This window comes from Melanerpes formicivorus, unplaced genomic scaffold, assembly GCF_026170545.1.
Source record: "Melanerpes formicivorus ecotype bairdi unplaced genomic scaffold, bMelFor1.0.p_v2 SCAF_20, whole genome shotgun sequence".
Classification (NCBI taxonomy): Eukaryota; Metazoa; Chordata; class Aves; order Piciformes; family Picidae; genus Melanerpes; species Melanerpes formicivorus.
In genome coordinates, this window is record NW_027142372.1 from 9,516,402 (window position 1) to 9,532,618 (window position 16,217).

Consider the following 16,217-nt stretch of genomic DNA (forward strand, 5'->3'; position numbering starts at 1 on the left):
CTCAGCCCTGGGCATGTTCTCCTGGTCCCTAGGGCTGGACATGTGACACAAGGGAAGCGGAGCAGGGCTGTGGTTTCTTCCACACCCCACCCCAACCCCCAGCCAAGGATGAGGCGATTCACATCCCCCCCCTCCACTTCCCCACCATTGCTGCTGGCAAATGCTTTTTATTGACAGCAAAGTCAGGGTTACCAAGGGTCTCCAAGATACAGGGCTGGCCCTGCCAGCACCCCACAGCAGCCCTTGGGCCCCATTTCTCCTCCCTCCTACCAGTGCAGCTCTGTTCACCCAGCCCAGACCAGAGCCTGCCCCATTCCAGGGCAGAAATGTAGGGTGGCAGTGCCCCTCTTGTCTCAGTACCAGAGGAGCTACCCTGGGAAGGGATGGAGGTGTGGCAGCGCCTGGCTGAGGCAGTCCATCCCCTGTGCCATGCTGTCTCTGTCGGGAGGGGGCTCAGGGCTTGCTGCGCTTCGCCTGGCTCTCCGTCCCTGCGCTGCTGCTGGCCGCCCGCTTGTTTCGGTGGTGGGGGAAGGTGGGCATCAGCTCTGGCTCGCAGGCTGAGGGGCAGAGGAGTCATCAGCAGGGCCCAGAGTGCCCCAGCCCTGCCCCAGTGTGGGAGATACTCACGCAGGGGCTTCTCCTTGAAGTAGGAGCTCTCCAGGCTGTCCTTTGCTGTCGCCCTGTGGGGGTGAAGAGATGTGACAGGTGAATCCCAGCTCTGGGGACAGCTCTGATGGAGGCAATCCCACTCTGGGGGCAGGTTTATCATGGAATGGTTGGAAGAGACCTTTAAGATCAAATCCAACTGCTAATCCAGCACTTCAGATCACCACTAAACCACATCCCTCAGCACCGTATCTCCACAGCTTTGAAATCTCTCCAGGCATCAGGACCCAACCACTGCCCTGGGCAGCCTGGGCCAGGCCTTAACAACCCTCAAGGTGAAGAAGTAGTTCCTCTGTTCCTCTTGCCCAACTTAAACCTCTGCTGGGGCAACCCGAGGCTGCTTCCCCCTGTCTGGTTCCTTGGGAGAAGAGATGGACCCCCACCTGGCTTCAACCTCTTCTCAAGGAGTTGGACAGAGTGAGAAAGTCTCCCCCCAGCTTCCTTTCCTCCAGGCTGAACAACCCCCAGTTTCTCCCTGTTCTGCACACAGCTCTTACCTCTTCTTGGGATCGTACATGAAGAGGAAGTGGAGGAGCCGCAGCCCAGCCTCCGACAGCCAGGGGAACTTGTGCTTGAGGTTGTTGTAGGGCTGCTTCCGCAGCGTGTACTGACTGGCCAGGGGCAGCTTGGAGAAACCCTGTGGGAGCCGGAGCATGAGTGGGAAGGGAGAGGAGAGCAGGCAGGAAAAGCAGAGAACAGGCAGGGAGCAGGTGACCACTCACAGGCCAGATGTTCTCATTGGGCGTTCCCAGGAGCTGCACAATGAGGTCGATCTGGTGGATCTCAGAGGTGCCTGGCAGCAGAGGCTTGTGTGCCAGCAGCTCTGCGAGGATGCAGCCCACAGCCCTGAGAAGCAAGAGTCAGCAAGAGAAACCCCTCCGCTGACCCCCTTCTGTGGGTCTGCAGCTCCCCCCAGGTCCCCTTCTGCCCTCCCCATACCACATGTCAATGCTGGTGGTCTGCGTTGTCATCCCCAGCAGCAGCTCAGGTGCTCGGTACCTGTGCAGGGTACAGCAGTAGCTTAAGGGGACTGTGACAGAGCCCTCACCACACTGCAAGGACTCTCTTGATTCACCCCAAGTCAGCACAGCCCCCACCACGTGCCAACCTCTCACCAGAGCGTGACGACTTTGGGGGTCATTGGCTTTGGTGGCATCCCATAGGTGCGTGCCAGTCCAAAATCAGCTGCAAGAGAGACTGGAGATGAGGAAGGGGGACAAAGCTCCTCTCTCCAGCAGTGTCACAGGAGCCAAACTGGCAGCTCACCGATCTTCACGCAGCCTTTGTCAGTCATGAGCAGGTTGGACACCTTCAGGTCCCTGCCAGGGAACAAAGTTGCTGGTCAGCACTGTGCTCCAGACACAACTCCTGAACATGCTCCCCCCATGCTTCTCGAGCAGCTGCAGAGCCCCAGAGCTGAGCCATTTTGAGAAGCAAATCTCATCATTCAGTGGCCTCCCTGCCCTGCCAGTGCTCCCAGACCTACTCAGTTCACACCAAACTCCCACCCAGAGCTGCCCCACATGCTGCTGCTTGCTCCCAGGATGTAGATGTGGTAGCCCAGGGGCTCAAACTCTTCTCCCCTCATCCTCCTGCTGCCCTCACCTGTGGATGATGTAGTTCTCATGGAGGTACTGCAGGCCCTTGAGGACTTGTAGGATGATGCACTTCACCTGGAGACACAGAGATCCTACCTCTGAGACAGCAGCACCAGCCAGGAAAACCCACTGTGGTCTGTCCTGTTAGTCACTGCTGTACAGAATCACTACCCCATGTCTTCCCAGCTCAGTTCACAGGCATGATGGGGCATGTTTTTTCCCCAGCTGTTTCCCTTCCAGTTTGCTACAGCTCAAAACCCAGCCTGAAAAGTCCCTGGAGCGTCCTGTGAGAACCATCTCAGCCCAGGAATCGTGGTGCTGTCCAGTCCTACTGAAGCACCAGGAGTCCACACAAGTGACAACATTCCTTTGGGAGTGATGCACTTAAAGCTTGGCCCAACTTTTACCTGAGCCTCTGAGAAAGGTGTCTGCATATTCTCAAGAAGGCTGGCCAGGTCCTGCTCACAGTAGCCCATCACTAAGAAAATGCTGTTGAAAACAAAATACAGTCAAGATCCTTCCCTGGGACACCTTCCCTGTGTCTCAGCACAGGGCTGTGCCACTCAGGGACCCAGGAAGGGTCTGAGAAAGAGAGGGGAGAATGGAGAAGGCCCTCTCACCTCTCCAGATGGTTCCCCACAACCACCTCCTTCAGCTCCACGATGTTGGGGTGCCGGAGCTGCAGGAGCAGGGTGATCTCCCGCAGGCTGCTGATGGGCATCCCTGCAGAAAGCAATGGCCGTGCTGCACCACTGCTGCAAGCAGGGCACCAGGACACTCACACCTACCACGGGAGCCTCCTCCATTACCATCTTTCTCGTTATCCATCCGCACCTTCTTCAGTGCCACAGTCTCATCTGTCACAGTGTCCCGGGCCCGGTCTGCAAGAGCAGCACAGGCTCAGCACCAGAGACAACATGGCTCTGGCCCTGGGACAGCAGCCAGCACCACACTTACAAACTATGCCGTAGGTGCCCTCTCCAATCCGATTCAGCTTCTCGAACTCCTTCACACTCCGGCATCTTCCCAGCTGGAACCAAAGAGCCACATCACAGGTGAGCTCCAGGACAGCCTCTGGAGGTTTCTCATCACCCCTCTACATGACCTCGGTGACAGACCAACGACTTAACCTACACCCCTCTTTCTGGTGCCTACGGAGCGAATCACCACTCCCAAAACACCACCGGCATATCGGCTCGGGCAGTGGCCGGGCAGAGGCAGCTCCTCCAACCCTTCCTGCTCAACTCTCTGTCCCTGTAGAATCATCCCCGAGCTGAGCTACCTGTCCCCCATAGAGGCTTCTCCCCGCCTGCAGGCCTGCGAGCACCACACACTGAGCTCCCTGCCTCTCTCCCTGCTCCCAGTCCACCTCAGCTCGATGGCAACCAACAGCCCGGGATCACCTCCCGCCCTCAGCAGGCCCCGTGCCCACTGACAACCAGGGCTCTTGAAGCCTCTCTGGGATCCTCTTCCCGCCCCAGACCCCCTCCGTGAGCTCAGGGTTCTCGCTTCTAGAGCCCACACTGCCGCGGCTCCTCACCCGGTCGGCCGCCGGCACCTCGAAGAAGCCCTCTCCCCGCAGCCTCCGCAGCCGCAGCGGTTCCAGCTCCCCGTCGCCGGAGCCGCCCTCCGCCATGGCCGGTCACGCATGCCTCGTGACGTACCCACCCTACGCCGTGACGCTGCACACCAGGCCCCCGTCCCGCCGCACTGGCCCCTGACAAGGGCTGTGTGGCTCCGCCGGGGACCCGGACTGCTCGCAGCACTCACACACCTAACCTCCCCGCCCCGCACCTAGCTTGTCCCCCTGCGCCGCCACCCTGCGTCTGGCCCCGCCCCACCACGGCTGTGACTCCGCCCCCGATTCGCGTGCCCCCGCCCCTCGTCCTGCGCCTGTGACCCGCCCCATCCACCCACGTGACCTCCCCGCCAGGGGGCGCTCGCGCGCGGTTCCGCGCGCGCCCACCCCGGAAGCGGCGGCGGCAGAACCCGGAAGTGCTGGCGGGGCAGGATGGACGGTAAGGGTTGGGGGGACGGCAGCGGTTGAGCGGGCGGTAACGGGGGCTGCGCCGTGTTGGGTTTCGTGGGGGGGGGGGTTGTAGGGCGTCCTTATGGGCGAGGGCCGGGAGCTGGAGAGCAGGGTCGGGAGCTGGAGACCGGGACTAGGCCATGGTCTCCGGTCCCGGCCCCGGCGCGCTGTTCCTGACGCTACGTTTTCCTTCCCTTCCAGACACGCTCTTCCAGCTGAAGGTAAAGCTCCTGGAGGGCCTTTCGCCTTCTTTCTGTCACGTATCTCCGGTCCCAGAGGGCTGGTGACGGCGTCCCCTCTCCGGGAGGCACCTGGCCACCGTTCCGCCCGCTGACTCATGGCTCGTAGGGCTTCTTCTACCGCGGCCCCGTCACAGAAGGAGGCCCTGTGCTGATCTGCCTTTTAAGTGACGAAGGGGGTGCGCCGGGAGCTCCGCCGATGCTGGCGGCTGCGGGAAGAGGGAGCCCGTTAGCCGTGTTTGTCCTTCGGGGCTGTCGTTTCCCATCCAGGAAGTGGCGAGAATGGACGTCCCGGTTTTCCAGGGTGCTCTGGAAGCCTCTGGTTCTCGGAGTGGGTCTGTCTCCCTGCAGCTAGAGAGTTGGGGCAGCTATGGCTAGTGTTGCTGGGCGGGGGAAGCAGCTGTGGCTCTGCTATCCCTGGTCCTTGGTCCTGCCCCACCATATCCCAGCACTAATCCTCTGCTTGCTCCACAGTTCACAGCAAAGCAGCTGGAGAAACTCGCCAAGAAAGCTGAGAAGGACTCTAAGGCCGAGCAAGCCAAAGTCAAAAAGGTAGGTGGGAGCTTGCCCTGCCCTCAGACCTTGTGCCCAGGCAGCTGGGAATCCTGCTTCCTGCCACGTTCCACCAAGGGATGAGGGAAGGAGCAGGCTCCTCTGTTTGGAGTCCCACTCTGGTCTCTGGGGTGGATGTGGACAGTTTCTGTGACACCAGGAAGGATTTAATTCCTGCCTGAGGGTTCTGAGGGTCTCAGGAGGGCTGTTTCCTGCTGGAAACTTGTCAGGCAGGAAGGGAGTGTGCTGTTTCACCAACCCGTGGTGAGCCAGTACAGGTTGTCTGGAGGTGGTTGCCCTTTGCCCTTGCAGGCTCTCCAGCAGAAGAACGTGGAGTGTGCTCGTGTCTACGCAGAGAATGCCATCCGCAAGAAGAACGAAGGCCTCAACTGGCTCCGCATGTCCTCCCGCGTCGACGCCGTGGCCTCCAAGGTCCAGACCGCAGTGACCATGAAGGGGGTAAGAGCCTCAGCGTGGGTGTGTGGCTTGGAGATGTGTCTGTGCCCAGCTGGAAGAGAGTGCTTGCTCTTTCCTCTCGCTGCCTCAATCACCTTGCACTTCGCTGTCCCCAGAAAGGGTCTTACTACACCTTGAAGGTTGTTCAGCCTTGGAAGAACACATCTGGGGTGGTCCTGGTGGGACCCATTGCACTGCTTCCCATTTCCTTCAGCAGCTACACATGGCTGGAAGAACCCACAGCCCATCTGAGCCTGCAGAAAGCTGGCTGCAGCCTCTGGTAGCAGTGCTGTGAGCGCCAGAAGAGCACCGGAGATGCTGGTTTCTGTCCTGCTAGCCCAGGCTTTCCTCTCAGCAGCGATGTGCTTTGGGTTTGGGCAGCGTCCCTGAAACCAAATCTCTTCTTGCAGGTGACGAAAAACATGGCCCAGGTGACCAAGGCCTTGGATAAGGCTCTGAGCTCCATGGACCTGCAGAAGGTGTCTGCAGTGATGGATAAATTCGAGCAGCAGGTTCAGAATCTGGACGTTCATACATCGGTGAGTGCTGGTGGTCTCTGGGCACTGTCACACACTGCCTTTCGGGTGCCAGAAGTCACCTGGGCTCCTGCAGCAGCCTCTGGTGTGGGGAAGCCCCCTGAGCCTGTGTTCCCTATGTTTGAGGGACAGGATTGATGGGGAAGATGAATCTTTGCTGCCTGACAACAAAGGAGTTTGCCTTGCAGCAGATGAGAAGAGGGAGAGTGGCTGACCCTGTGTCATCGAAAGGAGTTCCTCAGGGAAGCTGTGACAGAATCAGACCCTAGAGTCAGAGACTTGTTTTGGTTGGAAGGGATCTTTAAGGTCATCAAGTCCAACCATACAGCTAGCACTGCCAGGTCACCACTAAATCAAGTCCCTCAGCACCATGTCCACATGGCTTTGAAACCCTCCAGGGATGAGGACTCCACCACTGCCCTGGGCAGCCTGGGCCAGGCCGTGACAGCCCTCAAGGGGAAGAAATTGTTCCTCACATCCAACCTAAACCTCCCCTGGTGCAAGTTGAGGCCATTTTCTCTTGTCTTGTTGCTTGTTCCCTGGGAGAAGAGACCAACCCAAAGGAGGCTCCAACCTCCTTTTAGGGAGTTGTGGAGAGCCAGAAGATGTCCTCTTAGCCTCCTTTTCTCCAGGCTGAACAACCCCAGTTTCCTCAGCTGCTCCTCACAAGACTCGTGCATGAAAAGCTTCACCAGATTTGTTGCCCCTCCTGAACATGCTCCAGCATCTCAATGTCCATGCTGGAGTGAGGAGCCCAGAACTGCATCCAGTATTCAAGGTGTGGGCTCAGCAGTGCTTAGCACAAGGAGACAAATCCCTCTTGTGGTCCTGCTGGCCACACTACTGCTGATCGCCCTCCGCTGCAGGGCTGGCTGAGGAGGCTGGTGATGATGTGGGGTCTGCAGCTGGTTTTGGTGGGAAGCTGGAGCGGGGGGTGCAGGCTGGGGGTGCAGGCTGACAAGCTGTCTCTGTCACAGGTCATGGAGGACTCCATGAGCTCTGCTACCACGCTGACTACGCCGCAGGAGCAGGTGGACAGCCTCATCGTGCAGATCGCCGAGGAGAATGGCCTGGAGATCATGGACCAGCTCAGCCAGCTCCCCGAGGGCGCCTCGGCCGTGGGGGAGAGCTCCGTCCGCACCCAGGAGGATCAACTGTCCCGGAGGTCTGTCCTCTCCTGGGCCCTTGGCCGGGTTTGCAGGCAGCTTGGCCCCCGCCCAGCGATCCCTCGCCAGGATGACAGGAATGACTTAGCCCATCACACTGGCACAGGGGGCTGCCGGGCCCCCTCCCTCGTTTCAGAGCCTGGCAGTCCCTCTGGTGCTGTGCTCAGGCAGGGTGGCCTGGGGCCGGGGGCGGCTTTTGGCACTCGTCAGCAAGTCGAGGTGAAGAACAGGCTCCCCCCTGCTCTGTGCTTACCCTCACGCAGCTGCTGCTGCTCTGGCAACGCTTTGGAACTGACCTTCAAACAGCTCTGGGAACAGGCTGCTTCCCTGGAACTGCCCCAGGAGGAGCTGATAAGCTTCCTCTTTCCAGTCCCTCCCCGGGCAGCCACTGCCAGGGTCCATCTGGGGATATTTTCTGGGGTGCAGAGTTCCTCTGGGGACAGTTTCTGGGCTGCAGAGCCCTGGGGATGGGCCCTGGGCTGTGAGGTGCTGCCCTGGGAGCTGGAGACAGCCCTGGGAGAGGGGCTGGGCAGGCTGCAGTGGTGAGGCACCCAGGAGAGAAGCCAGGAAGCTCTTCTCTGCAGGTTCTCACCTACGCTGATGGCAGATGCTTCAAGTTAACTTCAGGCGGTTGTGGCTCCATGCTCCAGGGCAGGATTTCCTGCTCCTCTGCTGCAGGAAGGAGGTCTCTGGGCAGAGATAATCCCTCCATACACCAGTTGAAGGGTTTTTCTGAGCCACAGCATTTCCTGCTGCCCTCACATTGTTTCCCTCTCCTGCTCTCCCTTCCAGATTGGCTGCCTTGAGGAACTAAGCTCTCCTGTCACCTCCGTGGACTGCTGCCCTGCACCGGTGGTACAGCCTGTGAGGTGGAGGAGCCTGGGATTCTTTCCCCACCACTGTCCTTGTTCTGACTCACCAGTCCTCCAGCAGCACATCCCCAGCCCTGCCTGTGTTTGGACTCTTCTTTTGGGCTGTGAGGGTGACACAGGTGCAGCGATCTTGGCTCTGGGGGGGAAGTTCTGAGCCTCCCTGGGCTGCAGGAAGGCTTTGCTGCTTCTGATTTTTGGGGTGTTTTTCATTTGAGACTTGCTGCTGGTTCCTGGCAACGTCCTGCTACTGATTTGACACTGAAGGAACCCTTCTGGGGGCGGGTTGGGGGTGTCTTCCGGGGCACTGCTCTCCTGAGTCCCCTCTGTGGGTGGCACGCTCCTGTCGTTGGCTGTTTGAGGCCGCATCTCCCAGCCCCGCAGCAAGGAGCTGTTTGCAAGGAGCAGGGAGATCCCTGTGGCTTCTGTGGAAGGGTTTACGTGGCCAGGGTGTTTCTGGGAAGGTTTGTGCCTTGCAGGAAGGGGAAGTGACATGATGGCATCCCTTCCCAAGCTGAAGCTGGGTAGTGTTTGCAGGCTTCACCTCATGGCTCTCCAGCTCCTTGTCCTGCCCTGCCCAACCTCCCTGTGCCACAAAGTGACCTTGGAAACGCTTGTCCCTGCCCCGCTGTGTGCGTGAATCCCTGGGGACTGGCAATGGTTATCCAGGCCCTGACCTCCTGCTTGGACCATTCCCACATCCAGCAGCTGGGAGCAGGGTTGCAGCAGCTGTGGTGGCCACAGCCTCGTCCCCAAACATCGCCACGGCCGGATGGCTGTGACAGTAAATCTAAGCCACCCTGGGAGCGTGGCCATGGCTCTGTCCTCTCTGTGTCTGCTGCTTCACCCCACTACACTCTGCTGTCCCTCTGCTCCATGCTCTGTAACCTGGCTGGATGAGGGCAGGGGTTGCTTCTGTCCCCTCCTCCCAAAACCTGGCTGCTTCTCCCTTGGAGCTGTCTCCGGGGGCTGAAGCTTTCTGTACCCTGTGACTCCCAGACCAATGAGATTGTGAACTGGTGGGAAACTGGAGGTGCTGGGTTGACAGGAAGCTCTGGATTGATGGGAATCTTGCCAGGAAGGAAAAGCCATTTCCTTTGGCTCTCTGGAGGAGCAACCTTAACCTCTCTGCAGGCCGTAAGTGAGGGTCAGGGCCAGTGCTGAGCTGCGCCAGGTGTGGCCAGGGGCTGGCAGATGTTCCAGTTGATCATTTTTAAAGGGAATTTCAGGCCCTGCACAGCTGCTTTGGGCTGTGCTGCCAGGAGGGGAGGGAAGGGTGAGGAGAGGGGAGGCAGCTCTGTCCCACCCCCACTGCTGGCTGGTGTTCCCCGAGGTGGGGCAGGGCTCATCTCCCCAGCACACAACACCAACATTTTGCCCTGTTTCGGTAAGTGGCCTTGGCGGCGTGAGACCCACGGAGCCTCCTTCCCCAGGAGGAGAGGGTGGCTTTGGGCTACGAGCCCCCTGTGTGTGGTGGGCTGTTGGATCTTGTGCCACCTCCCCAGAAAGCAGGAGCCCCACTCAGTCCTGCTCCCTGGCATGGGTGCCATCCTTAGGACAGTGGCCTGGGACACAGCCTGTGGCCTGGGGAGCCCCTGGGCTGAAGAGCTCCTTGCACCACGGTGTGTCTCTGTGGTTTCATTTCTGTCTTTTTTACAGCTTGTCTCGTTTGCCTTTCACCTGTCTTTTCCCAAGCCCTGTTTCTGCTGTTTTAAATAAACAATCAACCCCTGAACATCCCTCGTGGCGTAGGGGGGAGGGCCAAGGTGAAGCTGGTGGGGCCCGAGGTGAAGCTGCAGGGATTCTGTGGTCCCCTCTCCTTGTGGCACAATGTGATGGCTGTGCCCTGGCCCCTGCCTGGCAGAGAGGACACAGTGTGTGAGGTGTACAGGAGGAAGGAGCTGATGCTGGTCCTGCAGTCTCCATGCCTTGTCTCAGGGGAAGGGGAGTGATCACCCAAAGCCCTCTGCACTGCTGGGGTCACCACTTCTGGGGGGGAAAGAGGGGAAGAATCCCTCTCACCTCTCCCATAGGGACCATTTCCCTTCATGTACCTGAGCCAGGGGCAACTGGGGTGAGCAGGAGCTGCCACAGCTCTGGTGCAGCCAACACCAGCTGGGGGGGGGCCTGGGCAGTCATCCTGGTACAGTTTTTTTCCCCAGGGTGTTTTCTGGGCTGCCCAGCTCCTTGTGCCAATCTCTGACCCTTTCCTTGGCACTCCTGGGGAGATCTCCACCTTGTAACCCTGTGGGGTGAGCCCAGGCGATTACTACACCAGTTGGCACCTCCTGGCAGCAGCTTCACTGCTGGGGATGGTGGCTGTGGTGGCCATCCAGGTGAGAACCACGATTGTCCCTTTCCTTGTGCTATTCTCTGTGCCCATCCCTTTCCCTGTGCCCATCCCTTTCCCTGTGTCTGTCTCTTCTTTCTGTACCTGTCCCTTTCTCTGTGCCCATCTTCTCCCTATATCTGGCTCCCCATACTCATTCCTTTCCTTGTGCTATTCTTCTCCCCATGCTTGCCCCTTCCCCATCACTTCTCCGTGCCCATTCTCTTCCCAGTGCCAGGCTGGCAGCCAGGGCTCTGCCTCAGCCAATTCGTGAATGCCACAGGAAGATGGCTCTGCTCCTCCTGCCTGTTTTCCCGGTGCCCGAAGCCGCCTCCGCTCCCGAAGACAGGCTGTTCCCAAACGCGAGAGGAAATTGCTAAGAAGATAATTGAGTAGCCAATTAATTAGCTAATGATTAATGAAGCATCCTGCGGAGGCAGCCCCGCAGCCGCCCTGGCCGTGTGTTACAGCAATGTGTCACTCCCGGTGCAGTGACAGCTTCATCAGTACCCTGCGGTGGCCACTACACCTCTGCCCGGGCGGGGCAGGGCCATGCAGCTGAGGTGGTGGGCAGGGTGCCGGTGATGTGCCAGGGTGGACAGGGAAGTGCCAGGGTGATTGGTGACACGCTGGGGTCGCTCATCACCAACTCCAGCCCAGGAGCAGGGTACTGGGGCTGGGGACCGCCACACAATCCTGGTATGGATGCAGGGTGCCAGCATGGCCAGTGACATGCCAGGGTGGCCAGTGCTGTGCCAGGGTGGCTAGTGACATGCCAGGGGGTGGCTCATCACTTCCAGCCAGGAGCAGGGCAACAAGGCTGGGGATCCCTGCAAGGGCCCAGCGTGGCTGCAGGGTGCCAGCAGTGCTCAAAGCTTTATTGGGGCCAGAGGGAAGCTGGGTTGGGCCTGGCACCAGCCTCTTACCGGTGCTGTGGCGGGCATCGGGAGCCGGTGCTAGGAAAGCAGTGAGTGGAGCAGGGCCAGCAGCAGCGGCAGGGCTGCCGGCGTGAGCCGCGCTGTGCCGGCGCTCTCGGTGTACCCATAGCTGGTCCTGCACGTCCCCTCCAGCTCCTCCAAGGCGATGGGCGTCTCGAGGGCAGCTGTGCCCTGCAGATCCCTCTTCACCTGCCGTGGGGACAGGGTGGGTTCCTCTGTCACCTTGCATCCCCTTGCTGCCCTGTGTCATCCTAAGCCCTGCACGTTCCCATGCCCCACCTAATCTCTGTGCCATGTGTGTCACTGTGCCACCCTATGTCCCCATACATCCCCAGGTGCCACACGTTCTGCTGTCCTGCTTGCCTCTACTGTCCCTGCGTCCTTGTGCCCAGTACTTCTCTGTGCCCACTGCTCCCTGTGCCTGCTGCTCCCCTTATCTCCCTGTGACCAGTGTGCCCTGTGCCTGCTGCATCCCGTGCCCAGTGCTCCCCATGCACCATGTGTCCCCATGCCCTGTACTTCCCATGCCTGGTGTTTCCCAGGGTACCCCCTGCCCCACTCACCTCCTCCACCTTCTTGAAGACACGGAGCAGGTTTTCAGCCAGGGCTCCTTTCACCTCTGCCTCTGTCCAGCCCCTTGCAAGCAGCTCAGCCACCAGTGCAGGGTACTTGGAGACATCCTCCAGGCCGGTGGGAAGCCTGTGACACCCCACAGCTGACAGCTGTGCTGGTGGCACCCATCTCCCACATCCCAACCACTCATGCAGGGCATGGAGGCCAGGGACATGCTGCCCTGTCCCACCAGCACAGCCCAGCACAGCTCAGCACAGCCCAGCCCACTTCTGTCACCCCCTTTACCCTGTGACACCGTCATAGTCACCACCAAAGCCAACAGACTGGGCACCAGCCAACTTCTTCACGTAGTCCATGTGGTCTGTGGGCATAAAGAGGCTGGGCTGAGCAGGCTGAGCAGCGTGAGGTGGGGTAATCACTGCGACGCCCCCACCTGGGCACCCACCTCACCTGCAACATCAGACAGCTTGGCCGTGTCACTGCACGTCACATAGGCGTTGTAGAAGTTGATCATCACCAGGCTGCCCGTGGAGGCCTGGGGGAGAGGTGGCACTGAGCCCTGTGGTCACCTCAGCACCAACCCCCCGTCCATGTCTAGACTATGCCCCGGCACCGACCACCAGGCTCAGCACGTCGTCGGGCACGTTGCGGCGGTGCGGGCAGATGCCGTAGGCAGACGAGTGGCTGAAGATGACAGGGGCCTTGGAGATGTTCAGCACCACCTTCATGGTGTCCACGGAGACGTGAGCCAGGTCCACGATCATGCCCAGGCGGTTCATCTCCTCCACCACTGTCTGCGGGTCGAGGGTGGGGTAGACATGGTGCACTCAGGGCTCCTAATGCTTAGCTGCTTAACCCACTAGGGGCTGGTGGGTTCCAGGACCATGTCACAGAGTCATTTGGGTTGGAAAAGACCTTTAAGGTCATCAGTTCCAACTGTTAACCCAACACTGCCAGGTCCCTCATTTCTATATCTCCATAGCTTTGAAACCCCTCCAGGGATGAGGACTTCACTACTGTCCTGGGCAGCCTGGGCCAAGTCTTGAAAACCCTCAAGAGCAAGGAATTGTTCCTCAAGTCCAAGCTAAACCTCCCCTGGGGCAACATGAGGCTGTTTCCTCTTGTTCTATCCACTTGTTCCTTGGGAGAAAAGCCAACTCCCACCTGGTTCCAACCTTCTTTCAGGGGGTGGTAGGGAGCCAGAAGGTCTCCCCTCAGCCTCCTTTTCTCCAGGCTGAATCCCAGTTCCCTCAGCCACTCCTCGCAGAGCCTGTTTTCCCCACTCACCTTCCCAAAGTCTGACAGGCCATGGTGCACAGGTGACTCATCATCAGTGTCCACCAACCAGTTGTCAGCCCTGCAGAGAGGGGAGGCCATCAGGGTGGACCCCCCCAGGCCACATGTCCCCTGCTGGGTAGTGTGATCCATCCCACTACACCAGCCCTGTCCCCCACATCCCCACCGGGGGCTGCTACCAAGGGGTGTTGCAGTTGTGGGTGAGAGTCATGTAGCGGGCACCCAGGTGGTAGAAGGTCCTCAGGACACCCAGGCTGCTGTCGATGGAGTGGCCACCCTCCATCCCGATGAGGCTGGCCACCTTGTTTTCCTGGAAGGCCTTCTCGATGCCTGGGGGAGGACAGAGGGGGTGGCATCAACCAGGGTGGGCAGCGGGGCACCCAGGGGCACCAGTTGTCCTGGGCCCGTGCCTGTCTCACCAGCGCTGTCGACGACGCAGGAGAAGGTGTCTGGGTAGAGCTGGCACATGCGGTGCACCACATCGATCTGCTCCAGCGTGCGCCTCACCGCGTCCTTGTTCTGCGTCTCGCAGGGCACGTACACCGACCAGAACTGCCCCGAGGCACGAGCTCAGCACCAGCACACCCACCTGTGCCTGCCGACACCCCTCCGGAGCACCCGCCCACCCTGCTGCCCTCCTTTATGCCCCTCGGCAACCCCGATGCCCCCTGCTCCTCCTCATGGTCTCCTTTGTGCCCTCCCTCGTGTACCTGCCCACTCCAGTGCCTTCTCTGGTGCCCTTCCCAATACCTTCTTCCCACCCTAGTGCTCTCCCTGGTATCCCTTGTCCATCCTGGTGCCCTCCCCAGAGCCTCCTCCCACTCCACTGCCCTGCCCAGTGCTCTCTTCTCATGCTTGTGTCTTCTTTCGTGCCCTCCCCTGTGCCCTCCTTGTTTCTGCTGCCCACCCTGGTGACCCCTGCCCATCCTGGTGTCCTCTCTGGAGCCTTCCCTTGTTCCTTCTGCCCACTTCAGTGCCCTGTGCCCATCCCAGTGACCTCCATGTTGCCCTCCCTGGTTCCCCTGCCTGTGTTGCCTTCCCACCTGGCCACCCACACGTCCCTCGCGCAGTTTGGGGATGTTGGTGTGGGTGTCGTTCAGCAGCGTGAGGTTGGCCTCGGGCAGCCTCAGCTGGTTGTTGAACTTGTTGAGGAGCTGCCAGGGCAGGTCATTGTGCCTGAGCAGGGCAGAGAGTAAGAGCGAGTGGCTGTCTCCCTGTCTGTCCATCTGTCTGCCCACCCATCTGTCCCCTCTGCCAAGAACCACCCAGGTGACTCCATCCAGGAGCTGGGGACAGGTCCTCCCCTACCCCAAGACAGCACCACATGAGACCACCCTTCACCAGCTGGTGGGGAGCTGGCTGGAGGTTGAGGACCTTTCCGTGCACGCACAGCCTGGGGAAGCAGTGCCCCCATCACCTCCGGGGAGGCATAACTGCTGTGGGGACCGTCACTGCCACGGGGCCATCACGTCACCACACACAGCGGTATCACTGGGGAAGTGCTGGCAGCTCCTACTTCTCCAGCCCTGTGTCACTGCCCCCACACCCTCCAGCTCTCCCTAACCTGTGTCCACTTCCAGGGGCTGTGCCACACCAAGCTGGCAAGGCACAGATCTGGTGTCACCAGGACCAAAGCTCCTGCGGGTCCCCGCATGAGCCTGGCGATGTCCCTCAGGACATGACCCCGTGCGATACTCTGCCCTCAAGCAGGACTTCCCCTGGGGCAGCCTAGCCCTGGCTTCCCGGCACCCTGCCTGCTCCCGCGGTGCCCGTCACGGGGATCCCCTGGCAGGGTCATCCCCTTTGGGATTTTCTGTCCAGGGTTTTCCTCGTGTTGCCGAGAGCCGTGGCCGTGCCAGGGCGGCCACACAGGCGCCCTGGGGCCGTGCAAGCTTTGCTCACCCGTCGATGACCGGCGTGCTGCTCATGATGCGCTCAGCCTCCTCCAGGTGCTGCTGTCCGGTGCAGGGCAGGAACAGGCACGGTGCCAACGCCAATGCCAGCACCAACACGCTCCTGCCTGGCATCTTCACCCTCTCAGTGCTGCTGGGGGATGGGACAGGGTGACCTGCCACCATCACCACAAGCCTGCCGAGCACCGCACTGGGAAGGCTGTCCCGGTTCACCAGCTGCTCCCTCCTGCCGTCAATAAATAACCAGAAAACACACTTCTTAACCCCACCCTGGGCGCCCTGTGCCCTCTCCCTGGCAATGCCTGGGCATGAGGGGCACCACGGTGGCACAACAGTGTCCCCGAATCTGGCCCCAGTGGCAGGAGCCGTGCCGGGGCCTCTCTACACAACTGCAGTGCCGCTCCCGGGCCCCTAATGCAGCCCAGATTTGTGTGCTGGGAACAATGCCGCTCCCATCCCCGCCTCGGACTCCCCAGAAACGGCACCCACCAGCGTGCCCAGCCCAGCGCTGGCACCCGCCGGCATCCCCAGACCGGTGCTGCCACCCGGCAGCACCCCCGGTTGGGTGCTGGCACCTCTGGCACCCCCATGGCCAAGAGGGCAGGGTCTGGCACCCCTGTCCTTTGCTCACCCCGTTGCTGGGACGTTCGGGCAGCTGCTGCCGGTGACGGCTCTGAAATATGTTTTCCGGCTTGCGTGCTGGCGCCAGGGCTGGGATGGGCTCTGGCCACCCCAGAGCCACCCCCAACACGGCGTCAGGCACTGGAGGGGGGCCGAGTACCATCGTACCCCAAGGCTCTGTGGAAAGGCCACCATGGTGGGTGGCAGCCAGGGCGGCGCGGTCTTGGCATGAGACTGCTGATGGTCCCCCACATGTGCTGGGCACCCCCAGTGCCATGAGCCTGCTGCATGTTGTGTGTGGGGAAACTGAGGCATGCATCGGTCCTCAGCCTGGTGCCCAGCACGGGGACACCCTGGCTGGCTCCTGTGCCAGGTCTGGCGGCGGCCACAGTGTGATGTGGTTGCTGGGAGTGGCATGGAGCCATGTGGAGATGGC

At 60.4% G+C, this 16,217-nt stretch overlaps 3 protein-coding genes across 3 annotated transcripts; 1 reads left to right on the forward strand and 2 right to left on the reverse strand.

Annotated features, from left to right (window-relative positions):
• Positions 1-147: 147 nt before the first annotated feature.
• Positions 148-4,078, reverse strand: CDK10 (cyclin dependent kinase 10). The gene is made up of 13 exons (XM_068150756.1): positions 3,805-4,078; positions 3,222-3,294; positions 3,074-3,145; positions 2,885-2,987; positions 2,672-2,753; positions 2,272-2,339; positions 1,933-1,985; positions 1,782-1,851; positions 1,606-1,665; positions 1,389-1,512; positions 1,164-1,303; positions 628-680; positions 148-557 (listed from the first exon to the last, which is right to left on the reverse strand). The coding sequence occupies exons 1-13, from the start codon at positions 3,898-3,900 to the stop codon at positions 454-456; spliced, it is 1,098 nt and encodes a 365-aa protein (XP_068006857.1). The 5' UTR covers positions 3,901-4,078; the 3' UTR covers positions 148-453.
• Positions 4,079-4,211: 133 nt separating this feature from the next.
• Positions 4,212-9,846, forward strand: CHMP1A (charged multivesicular body protein 1A). The gene is made up of 7 exons (XM_068150760.1): positions 4,212-4,282; positions 4,495-4,514; positions 5,007-5,084; positions 5,397-5,543; positions 5,951-6,079; positions 7,054-7,241; positions 8,035-9,846. Exons 1-7 carry the CDS (start codon positions 4,276-4,278, stop codon positions 8,054-8,056), a joined length of 591 nt encoding a protein of 196 aa, XP_068006861.1. The 5' UTR covers positions 4,212-4,275; the 3' UTR covers positions 8,057-9,846.
• A 982-nt stretch (positions 9,847-10,828) lies between these two features.
• On the reverse strand, positions 10,829-15,808 carry DPEP1 (dipeptidase 1). The gene is made up of 11 exons (XM_068150755.1): positions 15,792-15,808; positions 15,150-15,386; positions 14,291-14,423; positions 13,667-13,799; positions 13,427-13,577; positions 13,239-13,308; positions 12,569-12,745; positions 12,402-12,486; positions 12,237-12,312; positions 11,942-12,077; positions 10,829-11,567 (listed from the first exon to the last, which is right to left on the reverse strand). Exons 2-11 carry the CDS (start codon positions 15,323-15,325, stop codon positions 11,397-11,399), a joined length of 1,308 nt encoding a protein of 435 aa, XP_068006856.1. The 5' UTR covers positions 15,326-15,386; positions 15,792-15,808; the 3' UTR covers positions 10,829-11,396.
• Positions 15,809-16,217: the final 409 nt, after the last annotated feature.

What these genes read in the sequence shown, in the direction of transcription:
- CDK10 (XM_068150756.1), bottom strand. Translation starts at nt 3,900, where the DNA reads ATGGCGGAGGGCGGCTCCGGCGACGGGGAGCTGGAACCGCTGCGGCTG. An exon ending in AGGTGCCGGCGGCCGACCGG is followed by an intron (nt 3,295 to 3,804) that starts GTGAGGAGCCGC and finishes CTTTGGTTCCAG; the next exon opens with CTGGGAAGATGCCGGAGTGT. An exon ending in CACCTTTCTCAGAGGCTCAG is followed by an intron (nt 2,340 to 2,671) that starts GTAAAAGTTGGG and finishes CTGTGTCTCCAG; the next exon opens with GTGAAGTGCATCATCCTACA.
- CHMP1A (XM_068150760.1), top strand. An exon ending in ACACGCTCTTCCAGCTGAAG is followed by an intron (nt 4,515 to 5,006) that starts GTAAAGCTCCTG and finishes CTTGCTCCACAG; the next exon opens with TTCACAGCAAAGCAGCTGGA. An exon ending in ATCTGGACGTTCATACATCG is followed by an intron (nt 6,080 to 7,053) that starts GTGAGTGCTGGT and finishes TCTCTGTCACAG; the next exon opens with GTCATGGAGGACTCCATGAG.
- DPEP1 (XM_068150755.1), bottom strand. Translation starts at nt 15,325, where the DNA reads ATGGTGGCAGGTCACCCTGTCCCATCCCCCAGCAGCACTGAGAGGGTG. An exon ending in AGCACGCCGGTCATCGACGG is followed by an intron (nt 14,424 to 15,149) that starts GTGAGCAAAGCT and finishes TGCCCTGCTCAG; the next exon opens with GCACAATGACCTGCCCTGGC. An exon ending in ACGACGTGCTGAGCCTGGTG is followed by an intron (nt 12,487 to 12,568) that starts GTCGGTGCCGGG and finishes CCTCTCCCCCAG; the next exon opens with GCCTCCACGGGCAGCCTGGT.